The 19,973-nt window shown below is 35.3% G+C and overlaps 1 protein-coding gene across 4 annotated transcripts in view; it reads right to left on the bottom strand.

The window, feature by feature from the left end:
• The window catches only part of CEP350 (centrosomal protein 350), a 159,991-nt gene that overhangs the window by 68,732 nt on the left and 71,286 nt on the right, over positions 1-19,973 (bottom strand). For all 4 annotated transcript variants that reach the window (XM_018060668.1, XM_018060670.1, XM_018060671.1 and 1 more), the window contains 7 exons: positions 13,870-14,056; positions 10,631-10,845; positions 10,023-10,186; positions 6,305-6,415; positions 5,699-5,839; positions 2,475-2,611; positions 1,547-1,669 (listed from right to left, as the gene is read on the bottom strand). In XM_018060668.1, coding sequence (XP_017916157.1) covers positions 1,547-1,669; positions 2,475-2,611; positions 5,699-5,839; positions 6,305-6,415; positions 10,023-10,186; positions 10,631-10,845; positions 13,870-14,056 — 1,078 coding nt within the window. The remainder of the gene's footprint in view (positions 1-1,546; positions 1,670-2,474; positions 2,612-5,698; positions 5,840-6,304; positions 6,416-10,022; positions 10,187-10,630; positions 10,846-13,869; positions 14,057-19,973) is intronic.

Genomic DNA, 19,973 nt, shown 5'->3' with positions numbered 1-19,973 from the left:
AAAATCCTAAAGTCCGTCAAGTGATGGATAAATGTGGGACATCCATGCAATAGATTATCTGGCTATATAAAGGAAAAAAGTACTGATACATGATAGATGAACTCTGAAAACATTATGCTAAGTCAAAGAAGCCAGTTCCAAAGAGCCACCTACTGAATGGCGCTATTCGTATGAAATATCCAAAATAGACAAAAATCCATAGAAAACAAAGAGTAGATGAGTTGTTGCCAGAAGCTGGGAAAGAAGGGACATACGAGCTGACTGCTAATGGGTATAGGGTTTCATTGCAGGGGTGATGAAAATGAAGTCCTCAAAGAGCTCTAAGTATAGTCTGCAAGTACTAAGTAAAGGAGTAAGAATATAGAAGCTGATAATGGCTGTAACAGTTACACTTGGATTGCTGTGGGTGAACACAGAAGGGATCTCTAAAGCAGATGGGCTAATACTGATTCTTAAAAGGGAAGTAAAACTACAGTAAATAGAATGGAGTATGGAGGGTCTAGAAAGAAGGGACAGCATATAACGGCATAGGAGACAAAGAGAGCAAGGCTCTTAGAGAAATGAAGTAGTTAGAACTAGTAAAATATGGAAAGAGGGGAAATGCCAAGTGACAGAGCTGGAGATGTACTAAAGGCTTAATAACAAAGGGACTTCCACGCTATACTAAGCGGCTCTGAGGAAACAGTGATGTTTCAAAGAGGTAAACAACCAATTGGCTGCAAATTTTCAAACAATCACTCTGGCTGCCATGTGGTTAATGAATAAAGCAGGGAAAGGTTAAAGGACAGGGAAACCTATTAGGAGACCACTGCAGGAACTCAGGTAATGGCCTAAATTAAGGGTCAGTGAAGGTTAAATGAAAGTCACATAGTTCCAGACACAGAGTAAGTACTTAACTGTTGGTACTTATCCCCCATTAATTTTCATATTTTTCAGTCTCATGATTTAATATTTTAAATTGAGGTTTCAGTATACTTTGATAACATAGGTATCCTATCTCTAGGAATGATGGAAAGTGGCCTCTAAAACTTTTTAATCCAAGGACAGATCCATAACTGAAAATTACAGATGTTACCAAGTATCAAGTATCAATGACAAAGTATTCAATCGTCTTTCATAATGATAAAAATTAGTACATACAGTAATGTCAAAAAATATGGATATCAGCAAAGCAGTGTACTCTCGTCAGATACATCATGGTTCAATTTTTTGATGTGCTACTAGCTATGTGATTATAGGTAAGTTTCTTAACATCTCCATGATCCTTAGTTCCCTTACCTATAAAATAACTATAATATCTGTCTTGGAAGGTCGTTGTGAAGATTAAATGCAGGAAAAACAATTCTTACAGTACTTGTACAGTAGATTGTCAAGGAATGGTAGCTATATTATTACATGGAACAACTATTTCGTAAACGGGCTAAAAATCAGGGAAGCCAAAACAGAAAGGAAAACACTATTTCATTTGAAGAAATAAGACAAAGGAATTTTAAAAAAGCAATGTCTAAGTCATTTGTCAAACTTTACTAAATCAAACTCTCTTCACCTTCTATCACGATTCTTGTGTCTTGAAGACTCAGAATAACTATCATATGAAGGGGAAAATTTCTGATGCTTAGAGTCAAGGGTTCCTTCTTTACTCTGAGAAAGTGAACCAGACTGACTTTTCCTACAAAGAAAAGAAAAACTGATTAAAACATTTAGAGTCTCGAATAAGAGAAAGATTTTAAATATTGTTTAATATTAATAGGAGATAAAATCTTGAATAGAAATTATGAAATACAGGTTACAAACTATTTGAGAAAGGTATTTGTTCATAGAAAAGTATATAACACATTAAAGAATATCTATTTATTATGCAAAATAAACACAAATCACCTCAAGTACAATGAATGTGAATAGACTAAAAATCTGTGAACTAGAGAGAGAGTTGATGTAAAAAATAAATACACACAGACATGATGAAATCACCCAGCACTGCCTAAAAAACTCTCTAGCGACTGTTCATTGCTCCTAGAATAAACTCCAAAATCCAGAGGATCTGCCAAGTTCTCCCACGATCTGACTCCTGCATCACCTCTTACCTTTCTCCTTTTGCCCTCTGCCTCCAGTCTCTTTGGTGTTCTTTCACTTTCTTTTCCACCTCTGCATGCACTGACCTGCCTATTCCTTGCCTCCTTTATATCACCGATTCCTTTTCATCCACTAGATCTCACCATTAGCTTTACTTCCTCAGGAAAATCTTCTCTGACTTCCATGTTATTCAAACTCCTTTGCTGTATATCTCAAAAACAAATATTCCTTTCTTTCATAATACTTATCTTAATTTGTGCTTACTCACCTAAAGGAACATTTGATTAATGTCTCTCTTCCCCACTAGACTACATGTCCATAACTATATCTTCAGTACCCACAACAGAGCTTGGGACATAACAGATATTCATTACATATTTGCTGAATGATTGGATATTAACCTATCTGTTTCAGCTCTTGTCCTTAGTTGTTTCACAAAGTCTGGAGCGTGCTGCCGCTGGTGATCATATAGTGCTGCTAGGGGAGCTCCTGAAGCAGTGATGGCATCTGAGATATGAGTTCGAGTCAACTCCGCCATCTAAATATGAACAGACAGAAGGTAAAGAAGATGCAAAAAGGTAATGCCACAGAAAAAATGAGAGAGAGTAGAGTGTCTTGGAAAGATCACTGTATTGAAAGCAAGCAAATTCTACCATAATAGGTAACATATTGTGGGCAAGTCATTTAGATTCTTGAAGTTTCACGTCTTTATAAAATAAACAGAGGTAGACCACGGGATTTCTAAGGTTTCACCTAACTATAACAATCTATGAATTATTAAGCAGAAAGTCTTCAAGTCTAAAATAGGCCACAGTAAACCAAAAAAAAAAATTAAAAGCAGAAGATATTAAGAAAATGTGGCAAGAATACACAGAATAACTATACAAAAAAGATCTTAATGACCCAGATAACCACAATGGTGTGATCTCTCATCTAGAGCCAGACATCCTGAAGTCAAGTGGCCCTTAGGAAGCATCACTATGAACAAAGCTAGTGGAGGTGATGGAATTCCTGCTGAGCAATTTCAAATCCTAAAAGATGATGTGAAAGTGCTGCACTCAATATATCAGCAAATCTGGAAAACTCAGCAGAGGCCACAGGACTAGAAAAGGTCAGTTTTCATTCCAATCCCAAAGTAAGCCAATACCAAAGAATGTTCAAACTACCCCACAACAGCACTCATCTCACAAACTAGCAAAGTAATGCTCATAATTCTCCAAGCTAGGCTTCAAAAGTACATGAACTGAAAACTTCCAGATGTTCAAGCTGGAATTTGAAAAAGCAGAGGAACCAGAGATCAAATTGCCAACATCCACTGGATCATCAAAAACCGACAGAGATCCAGAAAAACATCTATTTCTGCTTTATTGACTACACCAAAGCCAAACTGTGGAAAATCCTTAAAGAGATGGGAATACCAAACCACCTGACCTGCCCCCTGAGAAATCGACATCCAGGTCATGAAGCAACAGTTAGAGCTGGACATGGAACAACAAACTGGTTCCAAATTGGGAAAGGAGTACATCAAGGCTGTATACTGTCACCCCACTTATTTAACTTATGTAAAATATATCATGCGAAATGCTGGGATGAATGAAGCACAAGCTGAAATCAAGACTGCTGGGGGAAATATCAATAACCTCAGATATGCAGATGGCACTACTATTATGGCAGAAAGTAAAGAGGAACTAAAGAGCCTCTTGATGAAAGTGAAAGAGGACAGTGAAAAAGTTGGCTTAAGACCCAACATTCAAGAAACTAAGATCATGGCATCTGGTCCCATCACCTCATGGCAAATAGATAGGGAAACAATGGAAACTGTGAGAGACTTTGTTTTGAGGGGCTCTGAAATCACTTCTGTTGGTGACTGCAGTCATGAAATTAAAAGACGCTTGCTCCCTGGATGGAAAGCTATGATAAATCTAGACAGCATATCAAAAAGCAGATACATTATTTTGCCGACAAAGGTCTGTCTAGTCTAAGCTATGGTTTTCTCAGCAATCATGTACAGATGTGAGAGTTGAACCACCAAGAAGGCTGAGTGCTGAAGTATTGATGCTTCCGAATGATGGTTTGGACAAGCCCCTTGACAGTCCCTTGGACTGCAAGGAGATCAAATCAGTCAATCTAAAGAAAATCAGTCCTAAATATTCACTGGAAGGACTGATGCTGAAGCTCCAATATTTTAGCCACCTGGTGGGAAGAACCAACTCATTAGAGAAGACTCTGATGGTAAATAGATGGGGAAACAGTGGTTGAATTTATTTTTCTGGGCTCCAAAATCACTGCAGATGGTGACTGTAGCCATGAAATTAAAAGACTTTTACTCCTTGGAAGGAAAGTTATGACCAAGCTAGACAGCATATTAAAAAGCAGAGACATTACTCTGTCAACAAAGTAATTTTTTTGCCATATATTATTTATTTGGTGTTAATTCCATCATTGCTTTGACAAACTGAAGTGTTTTAAAAATCTTTGTTAATTGTAACCTAAAATTTCTTGAGAGAAGAGACTCTATACTTATTTGCACAACCCCATGTACTCAGCATATAGCAGGTTCATGGCTTTTTAATAACAGAATCATCTCACAAACATTCCTAAATAGTAACTGCTAAAATTAACTGCAACTTTATAGTATAGATCATGATATCCTATACAGAGACAGCAGTAAAACTATTTCTGGCTTTATACTTGGTACAATTAAGGGGGAAAAAAAACAGACACTAATATCACTCTGGATAACAATGAAACATCTACAATACAAAACAGATGTGGGGCTCCCTGGGACTGAGATTGGGGACTGACTGCAAAGTAGCATGAGGGAACTTTTAAGAATGCTGGATATTTCTTGATTATAGTGGTGTTTATAGGGATAGAAAGATATGATAAAGAAATATACCTAGGACTTCCCTGGGGCTCGGTGGTAAAGAATGTGCCTGCCAATGCAAGAGACACAGGTTCGATCCTTGGTCCAGGAAGATCCCACATGCCATGGAGCAACTAAACCTGTGTGCCACAACTACGGAGCCTGTGTTCTCCAGCCCAGGAGTCACAACTACTGAATCCATGTGCCACAACTAGTGAGGCCTGTGCACCTGGAGCCTGTGCTCGGCAACAAGAGAAGCCACCGCAATGAAAAGCCCACGCACCCCAACTATAGAGTAGCTCCTGCCCACTACAACTAGAAAGAAGCCCGCACAGAGTAACAAAGACCCAGCACAGTCATAAATAAATAAACAAGAAATACACATAGATGCCTATACCTACGTATTTGTCAAAAATCATAAAACTGTATACTTAAAAGGGATACATATTATTATAAAAAATATATATATATATACACACATTATTGTAAATATATATTAGTATACATTATACAATCTTTTTAAAAAGATTACTCGGGGGAAAAAATATAGACTTCTTTTGCATCTTTTGCCCCTGTATCATTCACCTAACAACAAATTACAATAAATGATGCCTCATTTCAATAGGGTATGGCCCTCACTGAAAGTTACTTATTAAAAGCATGCATTTACTAGATGTTAGAGACCCATTACTGCTAAAACCAAAGGTACTCAGGCTGACTAAAAAGACCTAAAGGAAAAGCGCTGTCAGTGGCTCTTACCTCGCAGATCTGGCGTGCTGCATTTGTCGTCAGGCGAGCAGTCTCTGTTTGCTGAGTGGCTATTTTACATGTTGCTTCCTGCAGGACTTCAGTCATATCCCGTTGTGACTTTACCACCTGCTGTAATGATTCCGCATGGACCTGTTAATAAAAGTGGGGGAAAGATAACTTACTTTATGTCTAATCTCATCCAATCCAAATTAGTTTTAACATGTAAATCAGTTTCATGGATCAACTGCCTTGTGTTTGGGGGGGGAGAACAAACTTTGACTACTATCTGGATTTCACGTCTTAAAATTTAGAGTTTAAAATCTGGAATCTTAAAATCACTGCTGTAGTTTAAGTCTTAACTCCACTATTTACAAGTTGATGTGTCTATAGACAAGTAACTACCATGTACTTCAGTTTCCATTTCTCTAAATTGAGGATAAATCTTGACCTGACTACTTAGAAATTTCACAAGCGGCTATTAGAGTCAAATGGCATAAAATTAACTCATGGGATAATGTACTAAAACATTATTATTTACATCTTTCCTTTTTCTTCCTATAAAATTAATAGAAATCTAAAGTGATTTCAAGGATAGAAATTTGCAAAAGAAGCTACCTGAGCTGCTTTGCTTCGGGTTTCTTCTAATTGTCTCTGACATTCCAGAGCCTCTTGTTCAGCCTTCAACTTCAAAAGGGCCAAGTCTCTTTCATGGCGTTGTTGCTGTGCCTTCAGAAAGAAATGATCAACTATTAATTCTAAGATACTAAACTATTTTAATGCAGAAATTATATTAAATGGAAAGCTGTTTTCCTAACAAATCTTTTGAAGGAACCCATGAGAGCCTAAAGGAAAGAGAGTAAATAGCACAGACATTAACTATTTATTATTTATCTAACGTATTTAGTGACCACTTAATGTGTGTCAAATAAAATAATAGAAAAAAATTTCCAAGGCATACAGAACTAAGAACTGATATCAAAAAGCTGGTTTAAAACAAAAGCTACAGGCAGCTCTTTGGAGGACATTAAATCATCCTACATGTCAAAATAAAAATAATGCTTCATAAGTCACAATTTTATGACTCCCTTGATTTTGAAGGACCAGCTTCATTAAAACATCACCCCCAAAGGTCTCCTTTTAAACACTTTCTTACAATTATTCCATATGATGTTATCTATAAATTTATATATTATCATCTCTTCTAGAATGGTGCTAAATAATATAGGTTCTCTAAAGGTGGTAAGTTTATATATGAAGTCATACAATGCCCTGGCCATATGTGCAAACCCAGAGTTATAACAAATCCCTAAAATAGTACATAGTATCAGTGGTTTAGATTTCAAGGAAAAGATGGTAGCTGCAAAAGGGCCATTTCTCAATCCAGTGACTTCTAACAAAGTTGGAATTGGCTCCTCCACTGCCCACCCGTGAGCATTTGGAAGTGTCTGGAGAGCTTTTACTGTCACAATGAATGCACAGCACTGTTGTTATTTATTGGGGGGAGTGAAGGAAGGCTGAATGGTTCCACTCAAAAAAACTATCTAGATATTTTAAGATGAACTAGAAAATGGAATTGAAAAAAAAAAGATTTATCGTCAAAAAGACATAAACTTAAGAATAACTTTTAAAAACTGTTAACATCTCTACACTGAAAATTACAGTTGAGAAAAATATCTAAAAAACCTAAACAAACAGAGAAAGATATTATGTTCATGAACTAGAAGATTCAATACTGTTAAGATGTGAATTCTTCCCAAACTGATCTGTAGATTCAATGTGATTCAAATCAAAATTACACCAGGCTTTCAAAAAATTTTGGTAGAAACTGACAAACTGACTCTAGAAGTTAGATAGAAAAAGAAAAGTTGAAATCATCTTGGTAAAGAACAAAACTGGAGTAATTACAGCCTGATTTTAAGACCCACTATGGGAGAGAGGGATAAATTTGGAGATTGGGATTAACATATACACACTACTATATATAAAATAGATAATTAAATAACTAATAAAGACCCACTACATAGTACAGGGAACTTTACTCAATAAACTGTAATGGCCTAAACGGGAAAAGAACCTAAAAAAGAGTGGATATATGCATATGTATAACTGATTCACTTTGCTATACACCTGAAACAGAACACTGTAAATCAGCTATATTCCAACAAAAAATTTTTAACTGAAAAAATGAAAGAAGAAAACAGACTCACTCTGAAGTTACTGTAAAATAGTATGGTACTAGACAAATAGGTCAATGGAAACGAACAGAATGCACAAGTAGACCAACACATATATGATTACTTAATTGTTGATAAAGGTGTCAAGGTAATTTAAGAAAATGGTGCTAGTACAACCAAACATCAGGAGGGAAAGGATAAACTTTGACCCATTTCTCACAATTCTTAATCAACTTGAAATAGCTCACACACTTAAATATAAAGGCAAAACTATAAAGTTTTGGGGAAAAATATAGAAGAATATCTTTGAGTATCTTAGTATCTTAGGGTAAGCAAAGATTTCTTAGAACACAAAGAGCACTACCCATATAAGAAAAAAATTAAAAACTAGACTTCATCAAAATTAAAATCTTCTGCTCTTCAAGAAACAGAGTTTAAAAAAATGAAAAGGCAAGGCTAGGATGTTAGTGAAAGTGAAAGTCACTCAGTCATGTCCAACTCTTTGTGACCCCATGGACTATAGAGCCTATGGAATTCTCCAGGCCAGAATACTGGAGTGGGCAGCCTTTCCCTTCTCCAGGGCGTCTTCCCAACCCAGGGACCAAACCCAGGTCTCCCGCATTGCAGGCAGCTGAGCGACAAGGGAAGCCCAAGAATACTGGAGTGGGTAGTCTATCCCTTCTCCAGTGAATCTTTGTGACCCAGGAATCAAATTGCCATCTTCTGCACTGCAGGCGGTTTCTTTACCAACTAAACTATCAGGGAAGCCCCGAGTCTAGGATGGAAAGCAATATTTGAGACATATCTGAAAAGGATTTGTTCTAGAATATATAAAGAACTCCTACAACTCAATAATTAAAAGACAAATGTCCCGAATATGAAAGAGGCAAATGATTTGCTCACATATTCACAAAAGAAGATACAAAATTAACCATAAATATACCAAAAGATCAATTTCATCAGTCATAAAAGAAATGCAAATTAAAAACCACAATGAGATACTACCTCACCCTCACTAGAATGACTAGAATACACAATAACAGCAAAGAAACAATACAACTAGAATTCTCATATACTGCCATCAGAGTATAAGATGTCACAATTATTTTGGAAAAAGAATGGCATTTTCTCATAAATATATACTTAACCTAAGCAATTACACTCCTAGGTATTTAAGCAAGAAAAATAAAATTTTGTATTGTACACACAGAAATGGAAAAAAAATTTCACAGCAGGAATATTTATGATAGCCAAAAGCTGGAAATAATACAAATGTACACCAACAAGAGAATGGATAAATGAATTGTGATATAATCATCAGTGGAATGTTACTCAGCAAAAAAACCAAAAGCACCACAGATGCAACAAAATGGATCAATCTTAAAAATGTTATGCTGCATAAAATAAACACAACACATTACAAAGTATACTTCCATTTTTATGAAGTTCTAGAACTGGCAGAAAAAAACTATGGTGATATGAATCAGAATACTAATGGCCTCTGGGTGGTGAGATTAACTGAAAAGGCCTGGGTGAACCTTCTGGAGTGATAAAAGTGTAATACATTTTGATTAAGGTGGTTGTTACATGCTCAAAATTCATCAAGTTATACACTTAAAATCTGTGTATTTTATTATATGCAAATGTTACCTGTTTTTTTTTTTTTTAAGATACCAATAGTATCTCCACCAAGGAACACTAAGATTTTTGTTAGCTTCCTTAAGGAAAAGTCCTATTATCCTGGTACTACCAAACACTTAGATCTCAGAAACTTTTCAGTACAAATAAAGTATTAAAAAAAACAAAACAAAACCAAAGTCATTTCTGACTTTTCTCACACAAAAAGAGAAAATATTGAAAAATTTTGATAAGCCAATTTTCACACTGTAACAAAAAAAGGTAAAGAATGTGGAAAATGAAGTATTTAAAAGAGAATGACTGTTATACTGTTCTGTTGCCAAATACTGCATGTTTAATTATCTTTTTAGAATATGACAGTTTTTCTCAAGATTATTTATAGGTACTGTGTGACAAGACTATTTTTTCTACTTGGCAGTTTAAAGTTTTGTGTTTTCTTTTTTAACTCAACATTAAGATCATTTTAAATAGCAAAGAAAAGAGAAAAAAACACAGAAAGCTAAAGAAAATTCCACAAATACCTTTATGATCTGAGCCAGAGACACGCTCTCCTGTTGAGCAAGTGAAACTCCTCTAACTCTTTCTACATCTGACAGCTGACGCACCGACTCCTCAATGGCACTCAAGTAACTGAGTTCTGCTGCCATCCGATGCTGGAGGCCAGCAGGAGAAAAGCGCTTAGAACCTGGAAGGCATATAATTGTCATATATAAAAGTTCATGTGAAATTACATCTGATTTCTAAAATTCATTTCTTATTTTAAGGTCCAAAAACAAGTCTGCTATCCTTTGTAGGAAAGACAGTGACGTTTTAGTACACAGCATTCTACTAGCTACTTTTCTTGTGTATGCATGTGAAGGTACGTGTAAGCCATGCCAGCGTACATAATACATACACAGAACACATTTTTCAAGTGTCTTTTTACTGATGCTGGCTAGATGGGAAAAGTCACCACTACTGAATCTCTCCTGCTTTTCAATATTTATTTTCTGGCACAATTTTTGTTTAATACTTCAAATAGTAATTACATTCACTTGAACTAACATTCTTCTATGGTTTAACTGAAATAAATTTTTAGAAATAAATTCATATCCAATTTTTAAAATTACAGCTGCATGGATCTACTTGCCTGGTGTTGACGCCATCTCTGTCGTCGTTCTGCTGGCAGCCAGGTTCACATCAGCAAAAGTTGCATTAGGCTTAAACCCTGTTGGAGTCACTACTATTGAGGATTTAGATCTTTCTAATGAAGTTCCTGGAAGGTCAAACTGCAACAGTTTCTGAGAACTTGGAGATACGGGAGAAGTTGGAGTTTTCTGAGATCTTCCCTTATCTGATGAGACACTACAAGTTTTGTTTCATAAAGACATTAGAGACAGGAAATCTACTTCAAAAACCATCTAAACAATAAGAACAACATGCAAAACTTATTAACATTAGCTTTTAAAAGCTTTGCTTTATTCATTGTAACAGAGTTGCTACACTGAATGAATGACTTTGAGTACTCCTTTTATTGCTAGATTTACAGAGGGTAACAAGCTAGGGACAAGCCCTGCTCAAAATAATATGGAAAAGGAGTCTTTTGATTAAATTGGGACTAAACTCCTTCCTCTACAATGTAATTTACTATGAATCACTTATTTTAGTAGCAGGCAAAATCCTCTAGAATACTAAAATCTTATATAGCAATAAAATTACAAACATTTTAAAAAAGCAAGGTAAAGCCTATTTCATAAAAATACCTTAAAATATGTCTCTGAAAGAGAATATCATTTTGTGTTAAAAAATTTAAAATGACAAAAACTACTTTTGTTATTACTTTTATTAACCAAAAAAAATCACATACTGTGGTTAGTTTCATACTAACCATCTCTAAATAGTTTATATATGTCCATTTGTTTCTGTCCACTTTTTAATGCTATAGTTCTTTCCTGAACTTTCTAAGAAGTAACCTCTCATAGCAGTTTTATTAAAACAACTCAAAGTATTTAATTCAACACAAGGCACAGGTCAAGTCCCTCTTTGATAAATTAAGCTCATTAAAGGTACTGTTTCTGATAAGAAGAAGCACATTGCTTTGCACTAAAGATTTATTTACTGACTCAAATATCCTATAAAGCATGTTAGCAAGTTAGCATATTTCAACATACTAAATCAAGCTTACTTTTAGCTTTAATAAAACTATGACATGGTTTTCAAAGGTAAAAATTTCTTATACCAGCATTTAAATTTGAATAAAAGTAGTCTTTAAAGGCACTCACTAGCTTCCTGTAACCTTTAATTTTCTGAAGTTTAGAGAAATACTGTTTTTAACAGTCTGACAATTTACAGAACATAGAAAGAATTATCATTACTTCTGTTTCCTAATACATTTCCCTGAAAGAATTCCAACACAATATTAAAACACAGTACTCTTAAGAGGAGAGGGAAAAAGTTGGCTTAAAGCTCAACATTCAGAAAACAAAGATCATGGCATCCAGTCCCATCACTTGATGGCAAATAGATAGGGAAACAGTGGCAGACTTTATTTTTTGGGGCTCCAAAATCACTGCAGATGGTGATTGCAGCCATGAAATTAAAAGACGCTTACTCCTTGGAAGGAAAGTTATGACCAACCTAGACAGCATATTAAAAAGCAGAGACATTACTTTGCCAACAAAGGTCCATCTAGTCAAGGCTACGGTTTTTCCAGTAGTCATGTATGGATGTGAGAGTTGGACTATAAAAAAAGCTGAGCACTGAAGAATTGATGCTTTTGAACTGTGGTGCTGGAGAAGACTCGTGAGAGTCCCTTGGACTGCAAGGAGGTCCAACCAGTCTATCTTAAAGGAAATCAGTCCTGAATGTTCACTGGAAGAACTGATGCTGAAGCTCAATACTCCAACTGCTGAAACTCCACTACTTTGCCACCTAATGCGAAGAGCTGACTCATTTGAAAAGACCCTGATGCTGGGAAAGATTGAAGGCGAGAGGAGACGGGGACGACAGAGGATGAGATGGTTGGATGACATCACCGACTCAATGGACATGAGTTTGAGTAATCTCCAGGAGTTGGTGATGGACAGGGAGGCCTGGCGTGCTGCAGTCCATGGGGTCGCAAAGAGTCCGATATGACTGAGCAACTAAACTGAACTGAACTGACTCATAAGATAAATCTCACCATATGGATTTACAAGATGAATTCATATTTGCTCTGCAGAGACTTACCTAGACTAGCTGTTTCCAATGATTTAATAAGTTTTCTAAAATATAAAAAAGAAACAAAGGAAAAGAATGTGGACACAGCAAGTGTCTATAGCCAAATAAGACAATATAAGTTAAATATTTTTTTTAAAAAACTGGACTCCTTTGTATCAAATCCTTAAACTGTTTTATCTACTGTCAATCTCCATAGGTGAGGAAGTAGGGGGTCTAGACTATAGTATGGGGCATTTATCAACTTATTTGGCTCTGGAGTTTGTTTAGAAATGTTTAACTTTGTAGATTTTGCCAGTTAAATCATCAGGTATCTCTTAAGGAAAGGTAAAGTTTTCTGAATTCCAAAATCATTGACAAAGAAATTAAAATTCAACTTTAGACATAGGAATGATGGCACTATCTGCAACATGAAAGCACTAAAAATGACTGTCTGTATGTAACACTATATTGGAAAAAGCACATAGTTTTAAAGTAAAAAAATAAATCCATGCCTTCTCAGAGCTTAAATTTCCAGAAGAACAAAACCAGTGTAACAGATAAAAGTCATGGAGACAGAGCAGGAATTGTACATGAAGCAATAGTTATTTGTAAGCAATAGGCTAAGTGCATAATATATGATATTACAGTGTGCAAGTTACACAATCAATTTAAGAGATTTCAAAATCTAATTGTCTAATAGGTTGAGCATAAGTGAAAAGTTCAGAGGTACAAATAAACAATGATACCAAAAGGGTACTAAGTGGTTATGTTTAAAGAGTGGAAGAATACAGTTGAGAAGAAAAGTTGCATTAACAAAGGAAGTAAGATAGTCTTTGGTAGCCTAGTGATAACACTTCAAATAAAGTCAAGCTCTAAGTGTTGATCTGTGGGGTAATTGTGAGGTCCAGAGTATCCTAAGGAGAGTAGCTGCTTGGTCAAATGACTGAGTGAAGAAAACAACTGTGAAAATTGTTTGGAACAGAAGGGTGGATTGTGCTAGAGGCAAAGAATTCCTGTAGCAGTAGCTACAATAGTTTAGGTGAGAGATGAGTATATTCTATAATATAAAGACTAGAGCTATGAACAAAACTATAAAAAATATATAAATTTATCAAGTGAATTCTATGAGCATCAATGATATTATAACTTTAATGAAATACAAATTCCAGTATAAAATATGCATAACTTTACCTCAAAGAATGCCCAGAAATTTCTTCCAAAGTGCTATCAGTATCAAGAGTCTGCTCATAATCTTTCACAGAAAGTTTGCTACTGGTCCCAGATTTCTTTCCTTGATGAGAGCCACGTTCTGAACCAGAGTGTACTTTTTCTTCATCAACAAGTGAGTTCTGAATATTTTCAGTGAGTGAATCTAGCCCTGTAAAGTAAATTTCTTATAAAACTGACTCCCAGTATTAGAAGCTACTAAGAGATAACTAACACCTACATTTCAGTAAAATAACGAAAAGCACAAACCAGAATATCTTAAAATGCACTTTTAAGCAGGTCTTTCTTCACTTCTATATAAGGAAAGTGACATTTCCATTAACATCTACTTGCTATTAAAAAAAAGTTTTTAAACCAAATGGTTAAGAAAAAAGACAAACATATTAAACAAGAATGAAGTACTACTCTATCCCTATAAAAAAGTAACCCCCACCACATTCTTAAAGATAAAACTCAGAGGTGAGAGAAAAAGGTTATCAACTGCCAACTAAACTACATAATCCTTTTTAAAAACTCTATGGTAAGAACTACACAGCCAGATTTATAAAACTGTTCATATTCTCTGAACAATTATTCTCTGATTCAAAATAATTTTACTTATGTGGGTATCTTAAGGAGACTGTTGAAACAAAAGTTGTACATGACATTCAACGTATAACTTTATAATTTAAAAATTTCAACCTCCATTACCAGCGATAGAATTGTCTAAATTACATAGATAATAGTAACTTGAATACAGAAAGAGCTTTTCGTAATTTGAACACATACATTATCTTATTGCTCTTAAACACCTTATGAAGTGGGTACTGTATGCTTAATTTGCTGATGCAGTAACTAGAGATCTATCAGGCTAAATAACTTAAGGAATCATGGTGATAGCAGAAATAGGACATAAACCCAGGCTTCATGATTCTAAGTCTAGGGCACTGTTTATCTTGATATGCTTCAATAGCAGCAAAGAAAAAGGCATGCTATGTTAAAAAAAAAAAAAGGGCACAAAAGAACTGTGTACACATTTTAATGGCAGCTAAATTTTTTTAAATCTGGTTTTTAAAAGATCAAAAGACAATGGAAAAGTAAAAAACAAATGATGCTGCACTCCTATGTTCATAGCAGCATTATTCACAATAGCCAAAAGGCAGAAGCAACTCAAACGTCCTTCAACAATGACTGCATAAACAAAACTGGTATATACATATAATGAAATAGTATTCAGTCTTAAAAAAGAAGGATATTTTGACACACGTTACAACATGCACGAACTTTGACAACATTACGCTAAGTAAAATAAGCCATTTGGTCACAAAAGAACAAATACTGTATGACTACATATCTATATGAGGTACCTAGAATAGGCAAATTCATAGAAACACAACGGCAGAGGGGAGAATGAAAGCTACTATTTAGTGGGCACAGAGTTCTAGTTTGGAATAATGAAACAGCTGCGGAGATGAACGGAGTGGTGATAGCTGTACACTGTACCTAATGACATGTACCTAATGACACTGAACTAGACACTTCACCACAGAGACAGAAAGGAGAACGGGGGCTTCCAGGGGCTGGAAAGGGGGGAATAGGGAATCACTGTTTAACAGGCATAGAGAGTTTCAGTACAGGAGGATGAAGTAGTTCTGGAGGTGGACAGTAGTGAAACTTAGTTGTAAACAGTGTTAATAAATCAAATGCCACTGAATGGTACACTAAAAAATGGTTAAAATGGCAAATTTTATGTTAGCTATGTTTGTCACACAAAAAATAAATTTTAAAATTAAGCTACATTATTCTGTAGTGATAGTAATAAAGTAACAATTTTTCATCACAATTTGGTTTGAAAAGGAAAAATTAGAACAGTCTTACCATGTGAGAAATATTAAACCCAAGTACCAAAGAAATGCAAATCAACGAGATGCCATTTTTCAATATCAGATTAGCAAATATTTTTAAAGTAATGTAACCTTGACTGTCATTCAGCACACACATGAAACAATACTCATACACCATTTTCATGGGAGTGCAAACTCATATATCCTTTGCTTTTTAATTTATTTATTAATTGGAAGAAAACTGCTTTACAACATTATGACAATTTCTGCCATACAACAATGTAAATCAGCCATAGTTATATTTCAACTCCCTCTTGAGCTTCCCTCCCCTCCCCGCATTCTACTCCTTTAGATAACCACAGAACACCTGGCTGGGATCCCTGTGTTATATACAACTTCTCACCAGCTATCTATTTTACACATGGTAGTGTATATATGTTGATGCTACTTTCTCCATCTGTCCCACTGTGTCCACAAGTCTGTTCTCAGTATCTGCATCTCCATTCCTTCCCTAAAAATAGGTTCATCAACATCACTTTTCTAATTACCATTTATGTGCAATAATATGATATTTCTCTTTCTGATTTACTTCACTCTGTAAATCTACCACCTAACTAGAACTGGTTCAAATTCTTTTTTTTTTATGGCTGAGTATATTTCATTGTGTGTGTGTATATGTGTGTGTATGTGTATACACCACATCTTTATCCATTCATCTGTCAACAGACATCTAGGTTACTTCCATATTCTAGCTATTGTAAATAGTGCTACAATGAACTGCTACAAAGATACATGTGTCTTTTTCATTTATGGTTTTTCACATAGTATATGACCAGTAGTGGAATTGCTAGGTCATATGGTAGCTCTATTCCTAGCTTTTTAAGGAATCATATATCCTTTCTTAAGGACAACTCAAAAAATACATAAAAATAATTTTCCAGCCAAGCCCTTGACGGTGGAATTTCTCATAGCAATTTATCCTAGGAAGCTACGTGAAGATGTATACAATGAATTAAATAAGCTAAGTCAGTATATCATAATGGGGAGAAAAATACAAATAATCTAGAGGATTGTCCATCAATTAGAAAGGATTCCACGATCTAAAATCTATTTATGACCCCTACGCTAGAAACAAGCTGTTAATACTGGTTATCTCTAACTTTACCATAATATAGATGCACTCTTATAGAATAAAAACAGTTCATTCACTTAATATATTATTTAAATACACAATTTAAAAATTGTTCATTTCAAAAAACTAGAAATCATAGACCATACAATGGTTTATGCAAGAAAGATCTAAACTCCATTCGAGGGACCTATATGCAAAGAAATCATCTGCCCCTAGTTTAAAAGATTTCCAAATGAAAGTATGTTTATATGTTTTACAGTTAAATTAAGATTATTTTTTTCTTATGATTACCACTTTCATCTACTCTTTTCATCAACATTGAGGAAGTGAGTGAGCATGCACTCTTTTTCACCACCAGATCCAAGTATATGCAACAAAATGTATACATATTAGAACTCTGGGATAAGATACTAAGTTTAAGTTGATGCTGTGGTAAGTAAAATATACGGGTTTTCTTAAGGCATTGTGAGAAGGAATCAGGGAAACTGAAAACCACAAAAAATTACCTGTATTTCACCTAATCAAGTATTAGATTATAATTTTTAAAACTTACACTGAATCATATTGTTTATGCTCATAATATATCATGATATCTTAAGTTGTACAATATATTATAGTAAAACATAAACTTGATTTATAAGTTAGAAGTCAGAATCTAGGCTTTGCCGATAACTAGTTAGCAACCTTCAGAGAAGGCGATGGCACCCCATTCCAATACTCTTGCCTGGAAAATCCATGGGCGGAGGAGCCTGCAGTCCATAGGGTCCCGAAGAATCGGACACAACTGAGCGACTTCACTTTCACTTTTTCATGCACTGGAGAAGGAAATGGCAACCCACTCCAGTGTTTTTGCCTGGAGAATCCCAGGGACGGGGGAGCCTGGTGGGCTGCTGTCTATGGGGTCGCACAGTCGGACACGACTGAAGCAACTTAGCAGCAGCAGTTAGTAACCTTAGCTGAGACACTAACATAATAAAGCATAACAACTGCAAAATAAAAAAAACTGAGCAAAATCATCATTTCCTGAAATGTATTCTGCTGAATTTGTATGTAACATGCTGATCGAAGAGCTGATTCTGTGGTCAAATAAATTTGAAAAATATCACACTATAGCGTCATCCTCATCCTAAATAATCCATATCAGCATATTGAAAGTACTGATAAGTCCTGTTAGAGAGAAGCCTATTTCACTCTAAAAGCATTTCCCAGGTTTGTGGAACCATGGGATTTCTTTTGTTCTCAGAGCACCTATGAAGCAGCCTATTGCACTGAATCAGTATTTCACAAGAAAAGAAAAACTTTGAGAAGTGTTGATAAAATGATGTTTAATGTTCCAATCTGTTTTAAAGAACACTTCCAATGTGCAAGAGAGTTATACCTCTCCTAGCCAAAGACAACACAAAAAAAGAAAACTACAGCAAACTATCACTAATGAACACAGATGCCAAAATCCTCAACAAAATTTCAGCAAACAGAATTCAGCAACACATCAAAAAGTTCATGCACCACGATCAAGCTGGGTCTATTCCAGCGATGCAAGGATTCTTCAATATATACAAATCAATCAATGTGATACACCATATTAAATTGAAAGATAAAAACCATATGATAATCTCAATAGCCACAGAAAAAGCCTTTGACAAAATTCAGCACCCATTTATAATTAAAATCTTCAAAAAATGGGCACAGAAGGAACCTATCTCAACATAATAAAGGTCATATATGATAAGCCTACAGCAAACATTATTCTCAATGGTGCAAAACTGAAAGCATTCCTCCTAAGGTCAGGAACAAGACAAGGGTGTCCGCTTTCACCATTATTATTCAACATAGTTCTGAAAGTCCTAGCTACAGCAATCAGAGAAGAAAAAGAAATAAAAGGAATCCAGATTGGAAAAGAAGAAGTAAACCCTACACAGAAAACTATAAAGACAGTATCAGAAAATTACTAGAGCTAATCAGTGAGGTTAAGAAAAGTTGCAGAATACAAAATCAATATACAGAAATCACTTGTATTTCTATATACTAACAATTAAAAATCAGAAAGAGCAATTAAGGAATCAATCCCATTCATCATTGCAACAAAAAGAATATCTAGGAATAAACTTACCTAAGGAGACAAAACAACTGTACACAGAAAACTGTAAGAAACTGATGAAAGAAATCAAAGATGACACAACCAGATGGGAGAGACATTCCATGTTCCTGGGTAGAAAAGTGAAAATGACTATGCTACCATACGCAACCTACAGATTCAACGCAATCCCTATCAAACTGCCAATGGCATTCTGCACAGAACTAGAACAAAAAATTTCACAGCTCATATGCAAACACAAACGACCCCAAATAGCCAAAACAGTCTTGAGTAAGAAGAATGGAGATGGAGGAATCGACCTTCCTGACTTCAGATTATACTACAAAGTTACAGTCATCAAGACAGTACAGTACTGGCACAAAAACAGAAATATAGACCAATGGAATAAGACAGAAAGCCTAGAAATAAACCCATGCACCTATGGGTACCTTATCTTTGACAAAGGAGGTAAGAATATACAATGGGGAAAGACAGCCTCTTCAATAAATGGTGCTGGGAAAACGGGACAGCTACACGTAAAAGAATGAAATTAGAACACTTCCTAACACCATACACAGAAACAAACTCAAAATGGATTAAAGATCTAAATGTAAGATCAGAAACTATAAAATTCTCAGAGAAAAACATAGGCAGATCACTCAGTGACATAAAGCAAGATCCTGTATGACCCACCTCCTAGAGTAATGGAAATAAAAACCAAAGTAAACAAGTGGGACCTGATTAAACTTAAAAGCTACTGCACAGCAAAGGAAATTATAAGCTTCAGACAACCCTCAGAATGGAAGAAAATAATAGCAAATGAAACAACTGACAAAGGATTAATTTCCCAAATATACAAGCAGCTCATACAACTCAACGCCAGAAAAACAAACAACCCAATCTAAAGTAGGAAATAGACCTAAACAGACATTTCTTCAAAGAAGACATTCAGATGGCTAACAAACACATGAAAAGATACTCAACATTGCTCATTATTCAGTTCAGTTTAGTTGCTCAGTCGTGTCCGACTCTTTGCAAC

Source organism: Capra hircus, chromosome 16, assembly GCF_001704415.2.
Source record: "Capra hircus breed San Clemente chromosome 16, ASM170441v1, whole genome shotgun sequence".
Lineage (NCBI taxonomy): Eukaryota > Metazoa > Chordata > Mammalia > Artiodactyla > Bovidae > Capra > Capra hircus.
The sequence above is the reverse complement of the archived record's forward strand: the minus strand, read 5'-3'. Positions and strand labels throughout refer to the sequence as shown.